The sequence below is a fragment of the Chiloscyllium punctatum genome, chromosome 7 (assembly GCF_047496795.1).
Source record: "Chiloscyllium punctatum isolate Juve2018m chromosome 7, sChiPun1.3, whole genome shotgun sequence".
NCBI classification, from domain to species: Eukaryota; Metazoa; Chordata; class Chondrichthyes; order Orectolobiformes; family Hemiscylliidae; genus Chiloscyllium; species Chiloscyllium punctatum.
Genome location: NC_092745.1, coordinates 36,745,972 through 36,772,752, shown reverse-complemented (window position 1 = coordinate 36,772,752; position 26,781 = coordinate 36,745,972). Strand labels below are relative to the sequence as shown.

The window sequence follows — 26,781 nt, the reverse complement described above, 5'->3', positions numbered from 1 at the left end:
TGGTTCTCAGAATGATTTATTAGCACTTCAACTTCTAAATGCCAATCTTGGGTGCAGAGTTATGGCCCTCAGCTCTGATGCAGTGGGGAGCACTCTCACCTCAGAATCATAATGGAGACATAAGCACATCATCCAGGCTGAGAGTGCAGTGCAGTACTGAAAGGGTGCCGCACAACCTTTTAGCTGAGATGTTAAACCGAGCTCACAACAGCTCTTTCAGGTCAAATATCTTAAAGAATAAGGCCAACATCCATCCCGCAATCAATGAATCTGTAATAATTATTACAATGTTGTAGGAAATGGCTGCATGCAAATTGGCTGCAAAATTACAAAGACACCACTGCAGAGAGACTCACATCTGTCTACAGGGAACCACACTGTAGGTAACATCAGTGTAGTGAGCATTTAATTGTTTTATTAGTCAGCAATATAGCTGCTTAAACTGGTGTCCAATTAATTGTGTAGTGTTCACACGTGGTAATGGGAGCTATTTTTACTGAATTGTTAACCAGAGGCCTGTTAGAAACCAATGCAGTTTGAAATTTTTAAATATTTGAAGATAAATAGGTAAACCAGTGGGAAAAAAAACTCTCAAACTTAATGGCTCCCTGGGGAGGGTTGGACTGGGGAGAAAATCTGCTCTCCTCACTGAATCAGCTCACACTCAATAAAAGGGGCAGAATGAGTATACTCCAGTCTGCTCTGCCTTCCAGTAAGGTCATGGCTAATCCTTAGCTTCACATTCACGTTTCCACCCCAACTCTCAGACTCCTTCCGAGTGCAAACATCTTTTGATCTCTGCCTTCAAATGCACACAATAACTGTGCTTTCACAGCCCTCTTTGGGGTATAGCTTTCCAAAGTTTCCTCATGAGGAGATTCCACTTCATCGATAATTAATGAGGCCACGCAGCATCAAAACCCTTTGGTGCTAACCAGTCCACGCTGACCACGTTCCTAAACTAATCCTACCTGGCTGTTCTCACTTAGAAACTCTGATCCCTGTTTCTGACCTGGCCGGTGAAAGTGAACTCTCCAATCTACCTCATTCTGGACATTTCTATCAGATCTGCTGTCAATCTTCTCAACGCTGGAAAACATAGGCTCATTATACAGGATTGCATCTTTGAAGAGCTCTCTCAAGTCAGGATCTACCCCAATCAACTTCAATTGCTCCCACGGAGGTAAGGAGACTAAAACTGGACATGTTGCTCCAGCTGAGGGCTCACCTAAGCTCAATATAAAAAGACTCCCTTCACTCCTAGTCCATATGTGACTCCAGTACCACATGAATGTGGTTGATGCTAACGTGTCCTCTGCATCTGGCAAGCACACAGTCACAGCAACTGAGGACATCCTGAAAGGAATGGTTAACCAAGCTCTGGCCCACTGTCCCCGGTTCAGACAGAATGAGTCATAAAGAGCAGGAAGTCAGGCTGAACATTCCCTCATCCCAAGTCACTGTACCTGGACAACATACAGAGCAGCTGAAAGACCCTAATAATGGTGACATTGGGGGTTCAAGCAAGATTGAGATCCTGGAAGCTCCCACATGTCATGACTTGACGGTAGCTGCCTCCCTTGATATGAGATTTTCTCTGCACGGAGACTTCACGAAGTCCAATGGAAACAAGGAGCACAGAGCTGGTTTAAAATGACATATGCATTAATAGGAGCTACAACGTCACACTAACAATTTCATTGCAGAGCAGGGCTAGCGCCTTGCTGTGTAAAGTGGTCTGAAATTGAAAGGGTCCATCGGAGTGACTTGCTGTACATGAATGGGGCCGCTCACTGATGCACATCCCACAGCCAACCCTTCCACTGTCAAAGAGGAAGTGAAGAGTCTTGCAAACACCAAAGCCTAAAACCATTCACGTTCTTGCAGAAGTCAGGGTTCAAAGTACAATTGACATTCCTAATTGTCAAGGACATTACTGCCCACTCAAGGAAACGGAGTGGGAGCCACTCCAATTTGTGACACCCCTAAGTTTCTTGCCTCATTGTCAACAATTCCATGTCTAAACAAGCTCCAGAATGACAAGGGGGTGGGGGGGGGGGGGGGGGGGGGGTGCACCTCAGGAGCACAGAAATCATGAGGCCAACTGCCTTCAGTGACTGATGTCAATACATTCTGTCAAGTAAATGCCAAGAATATTTTCTTCCTAATTCTGCTACCAAATATTCCCCTGTCCCCACTTCACCTGGCGTACCCACTGTGCCAGGTCAGATTACAGATGCTTTGGAAGCAACATATTTCATTGTTAGTATTTCAGACAGGAAGGGATGGGAGAGAGCCAGGAAGGTGGTCAGAGCCAAACTGGTGGTGGGAAACTGGGCCAACATGGGACCTGTTTGTAGTACAGAGGATCATGGTAAGCTCATTTCAGAAGGCATTCCCAACGGTTAGGTCAGAGACTTGCATTTATACATCTGTCAAGTAAAACAAAGATCGTTTCATTGGCTGATCGCCATTTTGCAGGTGAAAATGGGAGCCGCTCTGTGCCAGCAAGATGCCACAAACAACAATATCCTCAATTACCCTTTCACTCTGATTGGTGGACACCTCTACTCCTCCAACTGGAAATCCTGCTGGTTTCCAAACAATACCACTGCACTGTTATTAGTCAATTTAAGAACCAGATATGGCCTTGGCTTAGTGGTACATTAGCAGTGTAGTCTCAATACTACACTTAACTCTTTCATGATTTCTCAATCAGAAACACAGTTGCAACCTCTCCACAGGTAAAGTTGCCATAGTCCCAGGGAAGAGAAAGTGGGCACAGCTGTTACCGAAGATCAGAGTTGAAGAGTATGGTGCTGGAAAAGCACAGCCAGTCAGGCAGCATCCCAGGAGCAGGAGGAGAATCAATGTTTCAAGCATAAACTGACCAGGAATGAGGCTTGTGGGCAAAAGGGGCGGAGGGGGGAGAGAAATGAGGCTAGGGGGAAGGGAGCTGGAAATGTGATAGGTAGATGGGGGAGGGGGTGTGAAGGTGATGGTGATAGGTCAGAGTGGAGGGTGGCGTGAATAGGTGGGAAGGGAGATGGACAGGTAGGACAGTTGAAGAGGTCAGTGCCGAGCTGCAAGGTTGGATCTGGGATAAGTTGGGGGGAGGTGAAATGAGGAAACTGGTGAAATCCGCATTGATCCCATGTGGGGGACTACGAGAGAGAGAGAGAGAGACACAGAGAGACGAGTGGTGGTGGTGGTTTAACTTGAGGGTGACCATGCCTCAGGTGAGGAGTGAATATGAGAAGGTGGGGCCTTCATGCTAACAATGAGGGGGGAGGTTAAGGTGGGTCGTAAATACTGTTGGGCTGAATGGCCTGGTTTGGTAATGATATATACACGTCTGCTAAACCAGCACGGTATGCTGGAGAGGAGCAGAGGGCTTGCAGGCGATTCACTCACAACATTGTTCAGTGGCTGACTATTGCAATTGCTCTCGGAGAGTTCGATGGCGAACTTACTGTGAAGAGTGGGCTTTGGGTCCCACAGAGTGTGGAGCTAGCACAAAGTAATGGGGCCGAGTGTGTTTGAGCAAGGAACTGACGGACTACCTCACGAAAACTTTGCTCAGTCAACACTCCACTTGAGCAGTTGTTGGCACAGTCACTCGGACAGGGCATCCAGAGGCCAATGCTCTGGGGAAAGTGGGTTCAAATCCAACCAACTGGTGAAACTTCGATGCCACGAATCAACGGGGAATTGGAAGCCCTTCTCCGTAACGGTGACCATGGCAACGAGCATCAATTGTTCACAAACCCATCAGGACAACTTCTGGTCCTTTAGGGAAGGAAATCTGCCATCCTTACCCAGTCGGGCCTACACGTGACTCCAGATTCATAGCGAATGTGGCAGACTCTAAATTCAAATGATCAAGCAAATCGCTCAGTTCAGGGACAGTTACAACAAATGCAAAAGAAAACCACCCACACCACAAGGAATAAATATTTTTTAAACAATATCTCCATCTGCGCTCGCTCTCTGGACCTAAATTCTTGAACAGAGTTCAGCAGCGAGATGTCTCCCTGCCCTTTGAGGCACTATTGGGTCTATTAATGTGCCAGCCACACCCTGTGTGAGAGAGAAACTAGGGAGGTCAAGTCCCACCATTTAGACTGGGACACGCTTGAACTGCGTGGAGGGAGTGCTGCATTGTCAGAGGGGCAGCTTTCAGATTAAACATCAGGGTGCCCTCTCAGGTGAGCAGTACCTGAAGGGCAGGGGAGCTCTCTGCAGTGTTGAGGCTAACACTTGTCCCTCAATGAACACACACCAAAACAGATCAAACCATCATCGTCACACAGTACAGTTTGTGGGATCTTGCTCTGTGAAAATTAGCTGCCACATTCCCTGCAGTGGCCACACTTCAAGAGTACGTACTGCTTTGACAGTGATGCACTTTAGGATGCCCTGAGGGGAAAGCTGCTATATAAATGCAAGTCTTCCATTTTTTGTTTCTTGATTTACACTCATGGTCACATCACCCCAGTTGCAATTGAACCAAATGCAGTGCCCAGCAGCGAGAGGGTTCATTGTCTGGGTGAGCTTCTGCGATGCCCTCCTCCTTGCCCAGTACACAGTGGCTATCCAGCTCACACCAACAATCCCCAGTTCATCAGGCCATGCGCACGGCAGTCTGTCTCCCCTGTGGAGCATGGCTCCCACTCTGGGAATGTCTGACAGGGCTCCATTAGTTCGGAGCCTCCACAATACCGTTCCCGGTGTCTTCCAGACCCTCCGGGAAGCCTGTCTCATATCTGTGGGCAGTGCCAGTGGCTCTCATCCCACTGGCCTCGTGCCTTTGCCCGGTTCCTTGCAGCTCCACCTCCTGGTTCCCAGACACACCGTCTGGCAAGTTGCCGGACGCTGCGTCGGTGATGACAGAGCGGTAGACGCCGTCGCCCTCAGCGAGCATCAGCTTGAGCTTGGGGATCCAGTGCTTGCGGACTACCCTCCGGGCATTGGTGCACATGTCAGCGGCAATGGCATTCATCTCACTCTCCTTGAAGTTCGGGGCAAAGTTCTGACAATAGACTGAAAGAGAGAGAGATAGACTGGTGTTTACCTGCACGCTCCCAAGATCCCAGTGCCCCAAAGCATTTTTACCCTTAATTTGATATTCCACTTTCAACTGAAATGCAGCAGCCCAAAGGCGCACAGCACGATCCCACAGTCACAACTTTGGTCAAGGGGCAAATGCTCATCAGAAATGGCAAAGAGAACAAGCTTCCTTCTTCTCCAAATAGTGCCATGGGACCTGTCATGCCCACGAGTGGGCACGCAGGTCTCAGTGCAATCTCTAGGAATAAAGGAACATAGGAACAAGAGTAGGCCATTCAGCCCCTCAGCCTGAGACACCATTCAGTAAGACCTGCGGCCGAATACCACTTACCTACCTCTAACCCACATCCCTTTATACCTTTGCTTCACAAATATTTATCTCTCTCAGATTTAAAATTAAGGATTGATCCAGCACCCACTGCTGCTTGGGGAGGACAGTTCCAAACATCTCCCACCCTTTGCGTGTAGATGTGCGCTCCTGAGCATCTCGGAGATAGTGAGGCCTGCAGATGCTGGAGAGTCACGGTCGATAAAACGTGGAGCTGGGAAAAGCACAGCAGGTCAAGCAGCATCCGAGGAGCAGGAGAGTCGACGTTTCGGGCCAGACCCTTCATCAAAGGGGCAAGGGGGCTGAGAAATAAATAGAGGGAGGGGGGTGAGGCTGGAGGGGGAATGGTAAGTGGGATGGTGATAGGTGGTGATTGAGATTGGTCAGTGGGAAGGGTGGAGTGGACAGATGGGAAGGAAGGTGGACACGTTAGGATGGTCAATGTGGCAGGCGGAGAAGGGAGGGCTGGACTTGGAACAGGAAGGGGAGGGGCAGTGGTGGTGATGGTGGGTGGGGATATTTGGAAGCTGCTGAATTCTATGCTGAGGCCATGGGGTGGTGAGTTCCCGAGGCCAAAGATGAGGTGTTCTTATTCCAGCAGTGGAGGTGGCTCAGGATGGACATGTCGTTGAGAGAGGGGTGGGAGGGGGGAGTTGAAATGCTGGCGATGAGGAGGCAGGGTTGACTGGAGCATGTGCACCACAGATGTTCCCCAAACTAGTGTCAGAGTTTGCACTCAGTCTCTCTGGCGTAGAGGAGACCACATCAGGAGCAACAGATGCAATAAATCAGGTTAGAGGAAATGCAGGTGAATCTCTGCCGGACTTGGAATGATTCTTGGGGACACTGGACGGAGGTAAGAGGGGAGGTGTGGGTGCAAGGTGCTGTATCCCCTGCAGCCGCAGGGAACAGTGCCAGGTGTGGACGGAAGGTTGGTGGGGGGTGGGGGGTGGGGGGGGTGGGGACCAACAAGTTCTGGCCCTAATTCACAGACTATGCCCCGAGTTCTACAATCCTCAACTAATGGAAATTGTTTATCTTCATTTCCTATGTCTTCTCATGTCAAATATATTTAAAACTTTGATCAGATCACCCCTTAAGCTTCTAAATTCCAGCCTAAAATCTCATGTGGAAGGCAGAGCCACAGCACTCCCTCAGCACAGCACGGAGTGCCTGGATTAAGTAGTCACGTCTCTGGAATGAGGAATTAACTAAACCCCAGCTCATTTACCTCTGCTGCAAGGGACGGACATTCCTATAGAGGGAGCCATTCTCTGCAAACAAAAGGAATATGTTCAGGCCTTGCACCTTCCTTTCTGAATTACCAGGGAGCTTGGGAAGCAGTTTGCCTTTGAGTGCCTTGGACCCACATGTGCCATAAAACTCTCTGGCCCTTCACTACACCTCCCCCAACTCTCTACCTGACAGCTCAGTGCCGATTCCCCTCTCGCTACCTATTGTACCACGAACAGTTCTCTATCGCACAGCCCCTCCATGTTTACCTTTAATGGCATTGAGTATCCTGCTATCGAGAGGTTTCCGACTGGGATCACACAGGGAGGAACGGATTCCGGTGCCACAGCTGTTCGCCAGAGTGTTCCTGCGGGGGGGGGGAAACACACGAGAAATTAATTGCACTTAGGAAAATCTACAGAGACACTTCTACCAAACCACGTGATAGTTTCTGTTCACCATTCTCAGGTTGCCCTGGAGCTGGTGCCTGTAATAATTCAGGAAGGAGAGCACAGTGGCAATATTAATGCCTAGATTACTAACCTGGGACAGGAGATCAAATCCCACACTGGCAGAGGAGGAACTCAATTGAATTGATGAAATAAAGCTACAACAGAAAGTCAGCCTCAGTCATTATCGTGAAAATCCATCTGGGCTTTATATGGAAGGAAACTTGCTGTCCTTGCCAAGTCTGACCTAATGAGACCCGAGGCCTACATATGACTGATTGTTAGCTGAGCAAGCCACTCAGTTACAGAGGCAATGAATGGCCCGCTTCGCAAGAATGAGTTCAAGAAAATGTTTTCAACCTGCAACCTGCATAGTCCAGTACACCTCCACTCAATTATTACCATCAAACCAGGGGATCAACCCAGGGTCAATGGACAGTGCAGGAGGGTCTGCCAGGGGTGAAGTATCAGGCATATCTAAAAATGAGATGTCTACCCAGGTGAACAGATGTGTTTTATATAGTTTATGCAGTAGCTAAAATTTGCAGTGTTGAGTTGGGGATAGTCTTGCAAAATTTGTGAATTTAATAAAGGGCATGATGAAAATTTAATTGTAAACCATCAAATAAGCAAAGTTTGTGCATTTGCCTTTGCATTTAAACTGCTGCCTCTGATATAACACACTGAGCCAGCACATGGCTGCTTGGAAACCAATACAAGGAAACGTTTCAAATGAAAACATTTGACTACACTGATGAATTGGATTTGGTATAATTGAGGTCCAACCGCACTAGCTTTTTAAACACACACAGCACCATGAAAATATTTAAAGTGGGCGGCATGGTGGCACAGTGGTTAGCACTGCTGCCTCACAGCGCCAGAGACCAGGGTTCAATTCCAGCCTCAGGAGACTCTGTGTGGAGTTTGCACATTCTCCCCGTGTCTGCGTGGGTTTCCTCCGGGTGCTCCAGTTTCCTCCCACAATCCAAAAATGTGCAGGTTAGGTGAATTGGCCATGCTAAATTGCCCATAGTGGTAGGTGAAGGGGTAAATGGGGAATGGGTCTGGGTGGGTTGCGCTTCGGCGGGTCGGTGTGGACTTGCTGGGCCGAAGGGCCTGTTTCCACACTATAAGTAATCTAATCTAATCTAAAAAAAATTAAAATTTCCCTCTATCAAAAATAAATAGACCCTGTCAGAAATAATTTGAGCGACAGTGGAGAAAGGCCATCTGAAGGTTTCAAAAGCTACCAACAGCACTACCTGCTTTTCAAACAGCACAAACAGCAAAGGGTAGACAGTGTTGAGTGATTTCCCCCAACCAAGAGATCAGATTTGAACTCTGCAGTCCTGCCCTGTCCTGTCATGAGTGGGTGGTGGACAATTAAACAACTCACTGGGGGTGGTGGCTCTGCAAATATCCCCATCCCCAATGATGGACCAGCCTGACATATCAGTGCCAAAGATAAGGCTGAAGCATTCACAATGAGTTAGTGAATGTCACTAAGGCACTTAAGCCACACGTGCCGAGTGGAGGATCCATCTCGGCCTCCTCCAGTGGTCCCCAGCGTCACAGATACCAGTCTTCAGGCAATTTGATTCACTCAGTGTGATATCAAGAAATAGTTGGAGGCACCTGGTACTGTAAAGGATATGGGCCCTGTCAACATTCCAACAATGGAACTGAAGACTTGTGCTCCCGAACCCCACTAGCCAAGCTGTTCCAGTCCAGTGACAACACTGGCATCTACCCGACAAGGTTATAAATTGCCCAAATTTGTCCTGTACATAAAAAGCAGGACAAATCCAACCCAACCACATCAGTCTTACTCTCAGTCACCAGTAAAGTGATGTAAGGAGTCAAGCTGCACCTGCTCAGCAGTACCCAGTTTGGGTTCTACCAGGGCCACCCTGCTCCTGACCTCATTACAGTCCAGGTTCAAACATGGACACAAGAGCTGAATTCCATGAGACCCGAAACACAGTTACAAAACCTCCGCGGTGTGAAATATAGGAACATAAGGATGGGCCCAATGGTAGGATGGGGCTGTGGGTACAGACAGTCATCTGATGAAACCACCCCAATTAAGACAAAACTGTCAGCCCTGCTGCATGAGGGAACCTGTTTCTAATGAAAGCTCACAGAGTACTCGGGTGGAACATCACTAACTCACTACTCACCGATCGAAAAAGGCAGCCAGCAGCCTCCGGAGTAAAACCTTATGCCTTGTGCCCGCACAGATGTGACAGTTCATCAGCTGAGCTCGTGTGATGTAAACACTCGTACCTGTAGGTGATACAGCAGCAAGGAACAGCTATCCATCAGCACGCCATGTTAGGAATCACTTCCATCCCCCAGAGCCCTACACCACAGTCCACCAGCTCTCCAGTCCCCCTGCTGGCCACATGCCCACCCTTCACCTTCAGCCTCACCCCCCTCCCGTCGCCCCCCTCTCGTCGCCCCCGCGCCCCCTCCCGACTCTCCTGCCACCCCCCACGCCCCCCTCCCTTCTCTCCCACCGCCACACCCCACCCCCCTCCCGTCTCACCCGTCGCCCCCCCTCCCATCTCTCCCGTCGCCCCCCACCCCGCCCCCCCCGACTCTCCCGCTGCCACCCCTCGCCCCCCTCCCGTCTCTCCAACCGCAACTCCACGCCCCCCTCCCGCCGCCACCCCCCGCCCCCCTCTCGTCGCTCCCCCGCCCCTCTCCCATCTCTCCCGCCGCGCCCCCGCCCCCTCCTTCACCCTTCACCCCACCCTCCTCTCCCACCACCCCCCCTTCGCCCCCCACCTCGCAATCCCGCCCCCCTCGCCACCCCGCCCTTCGCCTTTGCCACCCCACCCCTCTCCCTTCGCCCCCCCCTTCCCCCCACCAAACCCGCCCCCCCCTACCCCCCACCAAACCCGCCCCCCCCTTCCCCCCACCAAACCCGCCCCCCCCCTTCCCCCCACCAAACCCGCCCCCCCCTTCCCCCCACCAAACCCGCCCCCCCCTTCCCCCCACCAAACCCGCCCCCCCCTTCCCCCCACCAAACCCGCCCCCCCCCTTCCCCCCACCAAACCCGCCCCCCCTTCCCCCCACCAAACCCATCCCCCTCCCCCCCCAAAACCGATCCCCCTTCCCCCCCCCCCACCAAACTGATCCCCGTAGCCACCCCCACCGATCCCCATTCCCCCTTCTCCCCCTTGCCTTCCTACCCCCACCGATCCCAACTCCATGGAGCCACTGAAGAACATCAGGGGAGAACAGCAGGCAGCTCACCCCCCTCCGTTTCTTGCAGCCATTACTCCTCCATCTCACTGCGGTATTTACTCCCTGATCCACACAAACAAACCCCTCCCCTTCCCAGCAGGGAATCCACACAATCCAAATTCATGGATCACGGGTTAGCGTGGATGGACGCAGTTCACCCTGAGTGAGTGTGGATTAACCGGGTCCAGCCTGGGTCAGTGTGGTTTGACCCAGTCTGGACCAGTGACAGGTCAATGGCTTGTTGCTCACCTGTCACCAGCTCAAGCTTCTCAGTCGGGTCTCCCTCCACGTACAGCTTGGGGTGGCAGCGATGACCGATCTGGTTGATCAGGTCAGCCGGCAGCACCGCCAGGTCATGGCGAATTCTCATCCTCGACCGGGCCGTCCACGTGATCAGGCAGTGCCTCCACCCGCTCCGGTTGGGCTGGAAGAGAGAGAGAGAGAACGTAAAACAACGGACCGCTCACGGTTCACCTTCCCGGCCACGCCCAGCGGTAAGACCAGAGTTGGAAACCGCACCGTTCACACACCAGGCTGATCTGTCACGACAATCTCTGGCTCAACAAAGATCCCAGCATCGGAGTGATAGCAAAGGGTCCCGCTACAGAATGAAATTCAAAGTTAGCACGGTCCAAGCAGGAGTTGGTTCTCAACCCCTCTTCATGAGCTGACAGTTCCTCTATCCCTCATCTGCTTCCCACCAAACACACAAGCTAGATTGATCTGGTTAGAGTGCTCAACAATCCTCTTCTTTCTCCCAAAGTCCTTATCAACCTCAATGTCAGTGCGGCGCTCCCCCGGCGCCGGCCCAGTGACTATATAACACTGAGTGAGCCTGGTGTTTGGTAGAAATTATTTTTGGTGGTGCAGACGGGTCTCTTTTTTTTATTACACAATAGCATGAAATAAGAATTGAGAACAGGATTTGGTCTAACACCCACTCAAGCCTTCTCTGCCAATTAATACAACAGTTTCTCCCTACCCCCTCACAGCCCTTCACTCACATGTTAAAAGGTGTTTCAGAAACTTGGAATAAATGTGACAACCCAGCCTGCATGGCTCATAGGTAGGGAGCATTACTCTTTGGAATGACCCTTACAGTGGTAATTCCTCCTCACTGACATCTGAAATCAGAGACACTCCATTTTGACAATGTGACCCTTTCCTCCAGATCTCCTGACATGGAGAGGCATCCCTTCATCATCTACCCAGTCAGATCTCCTCAGAATTTTATGTTTAATGAGATCACCTTGCGTTTACTCACATCCTCAATGAACACGAGCCTAACCGGTTTAGCTTCGCATCAAAAGACAGCTCCTTCTTACCGAGGATTATCCGACTAAACCTTCTCTGCACTGCCCCAATCCAAGTCTATCCCTCCTTAAGGATAGCCAACAAAATTCTCCACACTTCCACATTGGTGCAGACTCACCGACGTCCTGTGCCATTGTAGCAATGCTTCCCAGTTCCATAATCCAATCCTTTGTGCAAAAGAACCCCATATTTTATTTGCCTTCCTACTTTCTTGTATCTGCACACTGACTGTTGCTGAGTCTATGTATCAGGGCTCCCTGTTTAGAGGGAACGCTGACACCCAGATAGATCTATCTCCACCAGAGTACTCTGCAGGCTTTCTCCTTTCAAATAACGTTCCACTTTCCTATTTTTTCTGCCAAAGCAAACAAATGATTTTCCCCATTACATTCCATCTGCCAAATCTTTACGCACTCACATACCCGGTCTGTTTCAGGAGCAGAGCCTTTGGTATATCTGAAGAAGTACGTATTGTCAAAACTTTGCAAGAATGCCAAATTCCACACCATCACAACAATGTATGATGCAAGGGGCAAAGGGAGGCGGTGGGGAATGGTGGACAATTGCTGAACAGTCCCAAGCTATATCTAAAACCAAGTTAAGACAGTCAGTCAAACTCATAACGCAGCCCCTTTACTCATTAGAATTGACGCATGTTCATTCACAGACACCTATTCTCAACTAACAAAAGCATTCTTTTCAAACCTTGTACCTTTTTTAAAATAGCTGGGAACCTATGGCTCTGACTTGCTCTTCTCCATGTCAATGCCTTGCCCAATCATTTTCCCGTTTCTCCTTTGGTCCGACTTGCTGTGACGGTTTGACATTTGGTCATTCCTGAGCCCGAGCCTAGAGACAGCTTTTTGCAGACCTTGCAGGCCTTTTTCACAATTCACCTGCCCACCTTCCTTTGCATCGTCAGCAAAGGTGGCTACCAATACCAGTTTTATTAATCCATCTCAGAAGTACAGATCGCAAGTATCAAATTGTAAGAAATAAAAAGAGAAACACAGAATATTTCTGAAGTGGTGAGAGGTTGCAAAGTAGTGTGCAAAAGTGTTCATGAAGACTAAGACAAACATACAGCTAACAGTTAGGAGGATAAGTGGTATGTTGGTCTTAATCTCAAGGGAAAGTAAGTAGAGGAGGAAAGATGTCTTGCTGCATTTGTATAGACCCTTGGTGAGAGCTCACTTGGAGCAGTTTAGGTCTCTTTTCATAAAGGAAGGACATACTTGTGTTCTGAAGATGTGGGTGTACCTTTAAGAGAGTTAAAAGCAGCAGGACTACCGCACCAAGTGTTCTCAATAAGGCAACAATGGAATACTGGGTCAAACAACTCAATTTGTTTGTTGCCTGGAGACAAAGACAAATTTGAATTCAGCCAATCAGTTTAAATTATACCCCGAAAACTACCAATTTCCAATCAAGTTTGATTTGAGTATATTGACAATCTTAAAAGCCAATGACACAATCCGATACTCCAGGGTACAAGACCGGAGAAAATTGAACAGTTGAGAGGAGAACTGCCACGATCCAGCATGTACCAGACTGCTTGAAAAAAAAACCTCTAAAATACCTTTTTGATCAGTAACTTGTGACACGAATTCCTAACAAGGAGAAAAGACGACACTGGAAGATCCCAAGACAAGAACCTACAGCTACTTGGTTCTGAGATATTTCTATGAGATAAGAAATGTTCTTTTGTAAATCTTACTAGGAAGTTTGATCAGACTAGTATTATAGAAGGGAAAGTAAAAGATAGGTTAGAGAAAGAAATTGTAAATAGGGATTAGTTAATTATTGTCTGTTATACTTTAAGAAATAAAAATTGCTAATTTTTACTTTACATAGTTCTTGGCCACTCAAATTGTTACAGATTACTGCACGGGATAAATCTTTTCTGTGTTGCTGGTTTTAAATGAAGCAGGAGAGTTTACCCAGTGTTGTAACACTGGTAACAAAGAGACAGTGCAATGGAAGTTCACCAGACTAACCTTCAGAACAACAGACTATCTTATGTCGAGGGGGTGGGGGAGGTGTATCTGTATTACCTACAGCTTTGAAGAATGAGGTGCACTGAAATGTACAAAACCCTTATAGGTGTGATAGTATGGACGCAGATATTATGAAACCCCTATGAGACCACCTCAAAATAAAGTTGGGATGGGGGAGAGAAGAGTTGGGGTGCAATTTAGACAGAAATGAGGAGGAATGTCTTCACCCAAGGATGGGCGGATCTTGGAAAACCTTAACTCCGGAGAGCTATGGAAATTCAATTCACCAGGATTCTGGAAACGAATGGCATCAAGGAATATGAAGACGGTGTGGGAATACGCAGACAGATGTTCAGCTGTGATCTCGGATGACAGGGCAAGCTCAGTGGACTGAATGGCCTCCTCCTAACCCCATGTTCTGACAGTTGAGGTGAGGAGTAGAAAGAGTGACAGAGTGGGGTAGTGACCGTTGACCCCCAGCAGTTGGCGGAGGGTGGGTGCGTGTATGCGTGGGCATTTGGCACGTAGCCTGCTTACCGACATGGGGGACGCTCATGATGTTGTACATGCTGCACATCTGGACGTACTGCTCCTCCGTCATGTCCTCCAGCCCCTCCTCCTCTCCCGCCGCCTCCTCCTCCACCTCGTCGTCCTCCTCGTCGTTCTGGCAGGAGAAGGGGCTGTCGCTGGGGTGGACACTGCTGGCTCCGGGGCTGGAGAGGTCGCGGGGCAGCGCGGCAGGGTAGGCCGGACCCTCGTGGGAGAGGCGGGCCGACTTGGCGCTGCTCCCGGAGGGCCCCTCACCAGCCCGGCGGCCTCGGGGCACGCCCGTCCCTGCCCCCTCGCTCTGCTCCACCTTAACACGGGAGGCGAGGGGCAGGGGGAGGGGGTGAGGGGCGGCTGCAGCGGGGCTGGGGGGTTCCCAGGCGGGCTCCTCGACGCTCAGACCCTGCGAGTCACACCTGGGCGAGCTGACCTTGGACAGCAGCTCGGTGCCACGCTCCACGATGCGCTGGATCTGCAGGAAGCCGGCCGTGTACATCAGCATGAATTGCTCGCCCGCCTTCATGCACAGCCTTCCTGTGTAGCAGAAGTTGAGAATGTTCTGGAAGCTCTGCGGCTGCACAGCCGCGGGGAGCTCGAAGGCGGCCCGGGTGCTCCCGGTGAACAGGTCGCGGAAGTAGGAGCTGTTAGCCGCCAGCACGGCGCGGTGAGCCTTGAATGTCTGGCCCTTCACCACGATGGAGGTGTCGCAGTACAGGCCCTGCAGCCTCTGCTCGTTCAGGCACTCCAGCACCGTGTTCCCAAAGTTGGGAATCTCCAGCTGCAGGGTCTGAGCCATTGCCCAGGCTTTGTCACCACAACCTGCAAAACAAAATAGGAAAAATAACACACGTTAGCCCCAAGAGACGTACAGCACGGAAACAGACCCTTCGGTCCAACTTGTCCCTGCTGACCAGATATCCCAACCCAATCTAGTCCCATTTGCCAGCACCCGGCCCATATCCCTCCAAACCCCTCCTATTCATATACCCATCTAAATGCCTCTTAAATGTTGTAATTGTACCAGCCTCTACCCCTTCCTCTGGCAGCTCATTCCATAAACATACCACCCTCTGTGTAAAATGTTGCCTCTCAGGTCCCTTTTAAATCTTGCCCCTCTCACCTTAAACCTGTGCCCTCGAGTTTAGGACTCTCCTAACCTGGGGAAAAGACTTTGTATATTTATCCTATCCATGCCCCTCTTGATTTTATAAACTTCTATAAGGTCACCCCTCAGCCTCCGACACTCCAGGGAAAACAGCCCCGGTCTGTTCAGCCTCTCCCTGCAGCTCAAACCCTCCAAACCCGGCAACATCCTTGTCAACCTTTTCTGGACCCTTTCAAGTTTCACAACTTTTTGCCTGTAGCAGGGAGACCAGAACTCAACGCCGTATTCCAAACGTACACAGCAACATGGCACTTTCCACAGCAGGAGGCAGGACTTGTGGTGGGGGAGATGATGTGGGGTCACGGTGAGGAGAATGTGCGGTATGGAGGGGGGGGGGTGTGTGCGTGGAGCTGTGGGAACAGAAGGTGCTGTCAGGGAGGGTCTTGTGGAGAGGTGGCGGGAGGGCACGTGGTGGTGAGTGGGGAAGGGGACATCCCGTGAAACTGTGACCTCCTGAAGCTGCAGTATCCGAGTGGTCACCAAGGAGCCGCGTGTGGTCACTGATGTGCTGGAGCTGGTCTGAGTCTCACTGGTGGGAATGGCAACGCTGCTGCAGCAGCTCCTCTCTGCCACTGGAGGGGGACAAGGAGCAGAGTCTCCCACCCTGGCTGCCTTCTGAAGAGTGCCCATAGATTGTGCCACATTCCACAGGCCTGTGAGTGGAACTGAAGGGAGCCGGACTGGCTGCAGAACTCTTTCAGATTTCCAACACAACCTCCCTCATTCTGATTCTAACTGCTGAACCTGCTTTAAGTTCTACAACAGTCTTAATTCTGCAACGACAGCCAGTCTTATAAACCCTCACCGACGTACTGATTCATCATGAGGTGTAAAAACAGAAGGGAGATGAGGAAGGTTTACTGAAAGACCCGGATAACATGAGAGATTCTCAGTTCCACTTCACTGTAAATCACCTTATTAGATGAAATCTCTGCCTGTCACACCACCATTCCAGGTCTCGGATTACTCCTATTTCCAATGACACTCAGCAGGATAAGTCACCCTGCAGCTCTCACTCTGCCTGTACCAGACAGAAGTGTCACAGGATTGTACCGACTGCGTAACCAATGCAACTAGTCTTCACTGAAAGGAATGAGACTGGAAAACAATTGCCTTGTCAAACTAGGGAAGAGATCTCATACTGTTTTTCACACACTGATAGCCCAGGCTGCCTCCCTCGTTCCCTGGAAACTTCCCAACGTTCCTTTTACAAACACAGAGCTCCTTGAAAGGCTCCTGGGAATACTGCTGGGACCACTGCCCTGGCCACTCTGTGGGAAAACATCAGTCTCAAGTCTCTCTCAACATTTTGAGCCAATGGGCTGCGAAGTGGCAGATGGAGTTGAATTCAGATAAATGAGAGGTGCTGCATTTTGGGAAAGCAAATCTTGGCAGGACTTATACACTTAATGGTAAGGTCCTAGGGAGTGTTGCTGAACAAAGAGACCTTGGAGTGCAGGTTCATAGCTCCTTGAAAGTGGGGTCGCAGGTAGGCAGGATAGTGAAGAAGGCGTTTGTTATGCTTTCCTTTATTGGTCAGAGTATTGAGTACAGGAGTTGGGAGGTCATGTTGTGGCTGTACAGGACATTGGTTAGGCCACTGTTGGAATACTGCATGCAATTCTGGTCTCCTTCCTATCAGAAAGATGCTGTGAAACTTGAAAGGGTTCAGAAAAGATTTACAAGGATGTTGCCAGGGTTGGAGGATTTGAGCTACAGGGAGAGGCTGAACAGGCTGGGGCTGTTTTCTGTGAACTAGAGGGCATAGGTTTAGGGTGAGAGGGGAAAGATATAAAAGAGACCTAAGGGGCAACTTTTTCACACAGAGGGTGGTACGTGTATGAAATGAGCTGCCTGGGGAAGTGGTGGAGGCTGGTACAATTGCAACATTTAAAAAGGCATTTGGATGGGTATATGAATAAGAAGGGTTTGGAGGGATGTGGGCCGTGTGCTGGCAAGTGGGACTAGATTGGGTTGGACCGAAGGGTCTGTTTCCGTGCTGTACTTCTCTATGACTCTATTTATCACTTGACAGAGATTCCTAAACATCTCCCCATCCAACCAACTGCTTCCAAACGCACCATCGCTATTGGAAGAGGCTCGATCTGTTTGGACACAGCTGACCTCTGCGAAGGGCAGGTTGATGAAGAGTCAGTTAACTCGATGAGTCAGACTGAGGAAACTGGGGCAAATAGCTCTTCATTCTCAAACAGTGTCATGGATGTGTTTGCATTTACCATGGAATTCTGGGTACTAAACACTCACTATTTCACTTTTCATATCCCAAAAACATTTCCCGCTTTCCTGGGAGGCAGTCCTACCAACCTGACTGTTTCCCAGGATCCTGCATCACTAAACCACCCCTTTCCCAGGTGTAAGGGACTATATATTTTATTATTCTTTCCTTTTGGACTATCACCTAGAAGTTGGACACTGATACAGGGAATCTCTGACTTACAAACACCTGCCTTATGATGCAAAACCAATATAGAGATTTAATCTTAAAGATCTGACACACAAACATTTCTTCACACTGTCTTACAGGGTGTTCCAACTCGTGTACAAATCTGCATGCAAACAGACTCCAGACTGAACCTATTTGCAACCCAAGGACTAAAAAGTACCAGGAGACAGGCCCTGAAGATCAAACAGGACTGTGTGGTGTACACTTCAGCTATATGAGACTGATATTTGTTTGCCGTAATGAGCTGGATACTTTGAGGCAGAGTAATATTAGGAGCTAAGAAACAAACTGCATAATGACAGCTTTCCAGCTGGCCCAGCTCCAGTTTAGTCACAGACCTGTAAGTGCAGTGGACTTGGAGACATTCAGTAGCCTGCAAACAAAAGGCCTTTCTCCAAGAGTGAAAAGTAAAACAATACAAAATCTAAGTAAGAATTGATCAAACCATCACCCTGCCGACAATATTGTGTCATCATTGCCACCACTCATACGAACCACAGAAAATCACATCCTTGTCTCCAGATGTTCATCTACAGAATCAGTTTTCCTGAGTATATTGTTCCATCCATATTTTTTGCCCATTTTATTTGTGAAAGCAATGCTTTTGCATTCTGCTCCTTCCTGTTCTACTCTGTTAGAAGTCACACAACACCAGGTTATAGCACACCATGTGCATGCTTGGGGTTTTAAAGGGTATGATCTAAATCACTCAGTTGTAATTCAGTAATCCATTCTTTGCCACTTGTTTAAGAATAAATTTGCTCACGATAAAAGTTAGTTTCCCGACATTGATCAAACCTGTTGCAAATTTCTTTTGTCATGAACAGCAGTCAGTCATGTTAGTACAGGGCATGGGAGGAATGGGGAAAATTGTGGCAGTATTGGGGTAGGAAGGAGCTGTTCCAATCTGTTGGGCTTCATTTGAACCATCTGTGGCCAGTGCCCTGGTGAAGTGAATAACTAGGACTGGAGGAAGAGGTTTAAATTAAATAAAAAAGGGAAGGAGGCCACAGGAAAGGCTTACAAAACAAAACGATATGATGGCATTGCAGATCAGCTACTTAGATAAAAGGTACCCAGACTGGGACATGATGTGGAGATGCTGATGTTGGACTGGGGTGAAGCAAAGTCAGAAGTCACATGACACCGGGTTATAGTCCAACAGGTTTGTATGAAATCGTAAGCTTTTGGAGTGCTGTTCCTTCATCAGCAGCATTTTGAAAGCTTGCGATTTTAAATAAACCTGTTGGACTATAACCTGGTGTCGTGAGACTTCTGACTGAGTAGGACAGGAAGGAGTACAGTTTAAAAGCATAAGAAACAGCAGCAATTATGTTCCAAGAGGGAATAAAATGCTAACAAGGTAAAACGAATGGCCCTTTGCTTAAATCTACATATCATTCAGACAAAAAAGCTGAGTTAACAACATAAAACAGAGGGAAATGGGTACGACCTTCAATCTATTACAGAGAAATATTTACAAGGAGACCAAAATTCAGAAGTAATTCTTCAGAGGTATGTGACTATTTGAGAAACACAGGCAGGAAGGGAGGGGTGGAGAAATAACTTTGATAGAGAAATAAGCACAATGGTCAGAAATGATCCTGGTTTGGATGATAAAAAAAATCCATATGGGTGGAAGAAAGAGATAATAATGGTCAAAATATGGCTGGGAGTAGTTCATAGGCCCCCCAAGAGATGCTGTTCTGTGCGTCAGAGAATAAATAAAGATGAAGCTTTACTGCCTGCTTACAAAAAGTGTAGGAGGCTTTACTTTTGTTATAAAAAAGTAGAAGGAGCTTTAGTCTGAATCTAACCCCATGAGATACCTGTCTTTGGAATGTGTGATGGAGGCAGAGTTGAGGAAGTTTTACTTCCAGCTTAAGAGTAGAGGGAACATCTTTCAACCACTGTTCAGTCTCAGTCCTGGGGACAGAGTCGAGGAAACTTTACTTTTACTTCAAAGAGTGGACAGAGCTCTGCGCTGTATTTAACCTCGTGCTGTTTCTGATGGAGATGGTGTCAAGGGACTTTACTTTCTACTTTCTTTCAGTTTAAAGGAGTATAGAAAGCTTTATTATCTGTGTATAACAGTACAGAGAGCTTTACTTCAGTTTAAGAGAGTAAATGGAACTTCACTCTGTATCTAACCCTGTGCTGTACCTGCCCTGGGATCGCTTGAGATAGAACTGTATTTGTCCTCCATAATTTGTCACATTGATAAAGATGCCAATCCTGACTTTAATCACAGTAACCCAGAAGTTAAATAAAAGATTGACAAAAAAAAAAATTAATGATGGGTAACTGCCTTAGTGACTCCAACAGCATGTCCCTTCCCACATCATGCCACTTTCACTGGTCCTACTCACAGGCAAAGAGTCAGACAGTCATACAGAAAGCGAACAGACCATTTGGTCCAATCAGTCCATGCTGACCATAATTCCAAACTAGACTAAACCTGCTCACGCTCGGCCCATATCCCTCCGCACAGTTCTTGTTCATACACTTATCCAAAATGTCTTAAAGGTATTGTAACTGGACACGCATCCACCACTCTCTCAAAGTCCATTCCACCCCGGCAATAGGACTGAAGAGTCACGCTCCACACATTGCTGCTTCCCTAGCCAAGCAGTTCCAGGGCAGTTATAACACCGGCAGCTACCCAGCAATGTGGAAAAGTGCCCAGATATGTCCTCTACACACAAATCCAACCCAGCCAATTCCTGCCCCATCAGTCTTTGGCGATCATCAGTAAAGTGATGGAAGAGCTATCAAGCAGCACCTCCTCAGAGACGCCCAGTTTGGGCTCCACCAGGGTCACTCAGCTCCTGACCGCATTACAGCCTTGGTTCAAACATGAGCAAAAGAGCTGAATTCCAGAAGTGAGTTGAGATTGACGGTCTTTGACATCATTCGACAAGAGTGTGGCATCAATGGGCCCTAACAAAACTGGAATCGATGGGTACCGGGGCAAATTCTTCTCTAGTTGGAGTCAAACCTGGCACTTAGGAAAATGGTTGTGGTTGTTGGAGATCAGTCATCATCTCAGCTCCAGGACATCGCTGCAGGAGTTCCTCAGGGATGACCTTCAACGACCTCCCCTTCATCATAAGGTCACAAGGCACAGAAACATAGAAGCTAATTAGCAGGAGTAGGCCATTCAGCCCTTCGAGCCTGTTATGCCATTCAACATGACGATGGCTAATCGTTCAATCCGTACCCTGTTCATCCTGGATGTAGGTTTGCTTGCTGAGCTGCAAGGTTCATTTTCAGACAAAGCACTGTTGATGGTTCCTGCTTTCTATTTGTGTGTTTGGGTCTCTTTGGGTTGGTGACATCATTTCCTGTGGTGATGTCATTTCCTGCTCTTTTTCCCGGGGGGTGGTGGTAAATGGGGTCCAAGTTAATGCGTTTGTTGATAGAATTCTGGTTAGAATGCCATGTTTCTAGGAATTCTTCTCAAATCTCACTAACCTGTTTAACCTTTCATTTACCCTTTGATTTCTTTAGCCCTAAGAACGGTATCAAACTCCTCCTCAAAACCATTCAAAGCGTCCGCCTCAACCCTTTTCTGTGGCAGAGATTTCTCTGCGCCTCAGTCTGAAGTGGCCTAACCTGCATCCTTAGAAGTGAGGATATTTGTTCAAGTTTCCTCAGGTTCTGAACTACTCTGTTCAACACAGCAACCTCTGGACAACATCCAGGTTTAGCCTGACAAGTGGCAACAGACATTTGCGTCACACACGTGCCAGGAAATGACGATCTCCGACAAGTGATAACCTAACCATCACCTACTTTGACCTTCAATACCATTACCAACAATGAATCGCTCATCATCAACACCCTGGGTGTTACCACTGACCAGACAGTGACCTGGATTAGCCACAAAAACACTGTGGATTCAAAAGAAAGTCATAAGCTAGGAATTCTGTGGTGAGTAACTCATCGCCTGACTCCCCAAAGCCTGTCCACGATCTACAAGGCACAAGTCAGGAGTGACATGGAAGTGCCAGTATTGGACTGAGGTGGACAAAGTCAGAAATCACATAACACCAAGTTATAGTTAGACAGGTTTGTTTGAAATTGCAAGATTTCAGAGTATAGCCCCTTTGTCAGGTGAAGTGAGAACACGGAATTTACAACCTACAAATGGCGTGAGTGGAGTGGGATAGTCAGTCGAGTAATAAGTCTCTGCAGGTGACCAAGGGTGTCAGACTGTGTGAGCAAAGAAGGCGAAAGTGAGGACTGCAGATGCTGGACATCACAGTCAAGAATAGAGTGGTGCTGGAAAAGCTCAGCAGGTCAGGCAGCATCCGAGGAGCAGGAAAAATCGACATTTCAGGCAAAAGCTCTTCATCAGGAATGCCCGAAACGTTGATTTTCCTGCTCCTCGGATGCTGCCTGACCCACTGTGCTTTTCCAGCACCACTTTAACCTTGAGTGTGAGTAAAGTGTCAATAGCTGAATAACGACGAAGGGATGACGTATAATCCGATTAAATGAGGCAGAGAGATCATTTTTAAAAGTAAGGTGGTGCTGGAGACAAACCAAATAACTGGAATAACATGGAACAAAAACAGAAGCCCAGCAGGTCCAGCAGCATTTGCAAAGATAAACCAGAGGAAGGGTTGTCAACGTTTTTAGTGACCTGAAACAAGGCTGAGAAAAGTCCATGAATTGTCCGAAACCAATCTTTTATTTTACTTGTATACAAGGGGAGACATTGCCTGTACACATTAATTGCCAAAGGTAATAACTTTGAAAACTGATTCAAAATGCAGTCTTTTTGTAACAAAATCATGGGAAAGTCTATACATGACCTACTCATTTTAATAACAAATACAGTTATGACAAAATATTGTGCTGATAAGGAATGAATGGAGCTACAATTTTACAGATACAGTTAGTATAATACGGTCACAGCAGGAAGTCACTGGACCCAAAATGTTAACTCCAATCTTTCATCACAAATGCTGTCAGACCCACTGAACCCCTCCCAACCCCAGTAACCCCCTGCCCTTGCTCCTGATTTACAACATCTGCAGTTATTTCAGGTTTTATTTGACTGAAATAACACAATGATAGTTATAAGAATCACATGCCACAGATCTAACCAGAGTAGTAAGGAAGGCACCATTCGAGATACACAGCAATCGCCGAGCAGAAACTGACAGGCAAGTTCCATACCCATGAAGACGCCCTCAACCATGGGTTCATGTTGCACTGCGTGTGACCCCACCACACTGTTCTGTTAAATCTTCCTTACTGTCCTGGTTTTGATACCATCACCTTCATAAATTATGATCTCTCTGTACAGTTTTGGATTACTTACCACTTTAGTTGGACTCTGGGCACACGACTCCTACACCTATCATGTTAGTCCAGTCAAATAAAAACCAAAAGAACTGCAGATGCTGTAAATCAGGTGCAAGGGTGGAGGTGGGGGGGGGGGTGGCGGCTCAGCCAGCATCGGTGAAGAAAAGTCAGCGTTAACATTTCAGGTCCAGTGACCCTTCCTCTGGTTTTTCTTTGCAGATGCTGCTGGGCTTCTGTTTTTGTTCCATGTTATTCCAGTTATTTGGTTTGTCTCCAGCACCACCTTATTATCTCGCTGCCTCATTTAATCTGATTATACGTCATCCTTTCAGTCGTTATTCAGCTATTGACCCTTCACTCACACCATCTCTAACACCCTTAAAAGTTAAAAAGATCACACAACCACAGGTTAGAGTCCAACAGGTTCATTTGGAACCACTAGCTTTCGGAGCGCTGCTCCTTCATCAGGCTTCATCAGCACAACCTGTTGGACTATAACCTGTGGTTGTGTGATTTTTTTTTAAACTTTGTACACCCCAGTCCAACACCGGCATCTCCAAATCAAATCTAACACCCTTGGAACTACGTAGAGCATTCAAAATGAACGGGTACCCAATGAACACAATCCACAGATTTCTCAGCAACAAACCCAAACAAGTCAACAAAACACATCCAGAAACCCTAGCCACTCTCCCTTACATCTCGGAAATGACTCCAGACTACTCAGACCCCTTGGCATCATGGTAGCCCACAAACCCACCACCACACTAAAACAGCAGCTAATGAACTTGAAAGACCCTATACAGACAACAAGCAAAACTCATGGCATTTAAAAATACCGTGCAAGGTCTACAACAAACACTATATTGGACAAACAGGCAGAAAACTAGCCAATAGGATCCATGAACATGCCACAAAATGACATGACCCCTTCTCACTAATATCCTTACATACAGATGAGGAAGGACACCACTTCGACTGGGACAACACATCTATCCTAGGACAAGCCAAACAGAGACACGCACCAGAATTCCTAGAAGCATGGCATTCCAACTGGAACTCTATCAACAAACACATTGACTTGGACCCGATTTACCACCCCCTGAGAATAAGAACAGGAAATGACATCACCATATGAAATGACCTCACCATGGGAAATGACATCACCAACCCAAAGAAACCCAAACATATAAATAGAAAGCAGGAATCATCAGCAATGCTTCGTCTGGAGGCTCACGGAAGATGTTACCTAGTATGGTGAGCAAACCTACATCCAGGACCTCAACCTGAGCTACAAATCTTCTCAAAACGTGCAAAGAGCACCCTTGGTCACCTACAGAGACTGAGCATTCGATACTCCACTCACACCATTTGTATGATGTTTTGATCTCTCTGCCCATAAATTCTGTGTTTGCTTCCCTCGCACCTCATCTGACGAAGAGGCTATGCTCCGAAAGCTTGTGATTTGAACTAAACCTGTTGGATTGTTACCTGGTGTTATGTGATTTCTGACCAAGTCAGGTGTGTGATGGAATACTCCCCACTTGCCAGGATGGGTGCAGCTCCAACCACACAAGAAGTTTGACACCATCCAGGACAAAGTATTGTGCTACATCCACAAACATCCACTCCCATCACCACCAATGCTCAGTAGCACCAACAATGCACAAATTCACCAAATTCGATAGGAGCTTCCAAACTCAGGACTACTTCCATCTAGAAGGGCAAGGGCACCAGATCCATGTCAGCACCATCACCTGCTAGTTCCCCTCCAAGCCACTCACCATCCTAAGTTGTAAATATATCAATGTTCCACCAATGTCACTGGGTCAAAAGCCTGGAAATCCTTGCCTCACAGTATTATGTGTCCCCCTCTACCCAAAGGATTGCAGCTCACAACCACCTTTGCAACAGCAATTAGGAATGTCCAATAAAGAACGCATCCACAAAACAAATGTAAAAGCCATGACTTTGCTGCAAACTTACCACTGAACCAACATTCAGTTTCCCAACTGACCAAACAACAGCAGGAAGTATGCTAAATCTAATAGATTAATTTGCTCACGGGGGGTTAAACTAAATTGAACTTATTAAAACACTTTATCAAAAATGTATCCGTGGGGCATGGAAATTGCTGGCTAGGCCAGCATTTATTGCATGTTCCTTGGGAAGGTGGGGGTGAGCTGCCTTCATGAACCGATGCAGTTAAAAGGGATGGGATACAGAAGTAGAGTGGAACAAGACTGGTCACTAAGCAGGTGATGGAAACAGTTTGGGAGGGGATTAATTTTGGAGAGGAAGCAGAGCTGTGTCTGACAAGTCGTAAATTTAGATCTTTCAACTGTGATATTGTCCTCCCTTGCTGTCTCCAGGCCCCATTTTCAGGGAGTGCAGGGAATACAATGTATCACACACAGATGCTGATAGATTAAATGTTCCAGTAAATATGACATTGCAATTCCTGAAGGAGGATGGAGCAGGAATGGGAGAGGGAGAGGGGCTCAGAATGGTAGTAGGAGAGGGACTGGCGCTGGAAATGGGGAGCCAGAGGGAATAAGGATGGAGATGGGGATAGACAGGGGGCATGGAATTGGGGACCAAGAGGGAGTGGGGCTGGAAATGGGGAAGAGGCAACAGGGCTGGTAATGGGAGAGAGGGAGTGAGAATGGATAGAGAGAGAATGGGACAGGGAAAGCTGGGATTGGGGAGAGGGAGGGAGAACGGGAGAGGGAGTGGGAACGGGAGAGGGAGTGGGAACGGGATTGGGGAGAGAGAGTGAAAATGGGAAAGAGAGTGGGGATGGGAATTGGAAAGGGTGTGGGAATGGCAGAGGGAGCGGAAGGAGGAACCAGAATGGGAGCCAGAGCGGAAATCAGATTGGGGGGTGGGAGAAAGAAGGCAGGCTGAGAATTGGGAGAGGGAACAGGACTGGGAATGGAGACAGGGTGTGGGAATGGGGAGCAGGAATGGGAGGGAAGCAGGGCTGGGAATGGGAAACAGTGAGTCTGGGATTGGAAAGTGGGAATGGGAGAGAACGAGGGAATGGGAGAGAACGAGGGAATGGGAGAGAACGAGGGAATGGGGTTGGGGAGAACGTGGGAATGGGGTTGGGGAATGGGGTTGGGGGGAATGGGGAAAGAGGGAATGGGGTTGGGGGGGGAGGAGAGGGAATGGGGTTGGGGGGGGAGGAGAGGGAATGGGGTTGGGGGGGGGAGGAGAGGGAATGGGGTTGGGGGGGGAGGAGAGGGAATGGGGTTGGGGGGGGAGGAGAGGGAATGGGGTTGGGGGGGGGAGGAGAGGGAATGGGGTTGGGGGGGGAGGAGAGGGAATGGGGTTGGGGGGGAGGAGAGGGAATGGGGTTGGGGGGGAGGAGAGGGAATGGGGTTGGGGGGGAGGAGAGGGAATGGGGTTGGGGGGGGAGGAGAGGGAATGGGAATGAGAGAGTTAGAATAGAGAAGGGAGAGGAAGTGGTACTGACACCTGCATACCTTCCCCACCCTGCAGCGGGTGTGTTCACGTTTACTTACCCTGCCCTGCCTTGTGGAGATTGCCCTTCCCCAATCCCTGGTTAAAATCCACTCCGATCCTCCTCCTGCCCTCACTCCCTCATCACAGCCGATCCTTCCAGAGGGAGGAGGAGAAGAAGG

General features: G+C 48.4%; 1 protein-coding gene across 1 annotated transcript; it reads right to left on the bottom strand.

The window, feature by feature from the left end:
• Positions 1-26,781, bottom strand: LOC140479587 (nucleus accumbens-associated protein 1-like). The gene is given in 7 exon segments (XM_072573400.1): positions 1-5,043; positions 6,901-6,998; positions 9,261-9,366; positions 10,582-10,718; positions 10,720-10,756; positions 14,181-15,008; positions 26,662-26,781. Coding segments are annotated over 6 exon segments (1,527 nt in total). The 5' UTR covers positions 14,986-15,008; positions 26,662-26,781; the 3' UTR covers positions 1-4,699.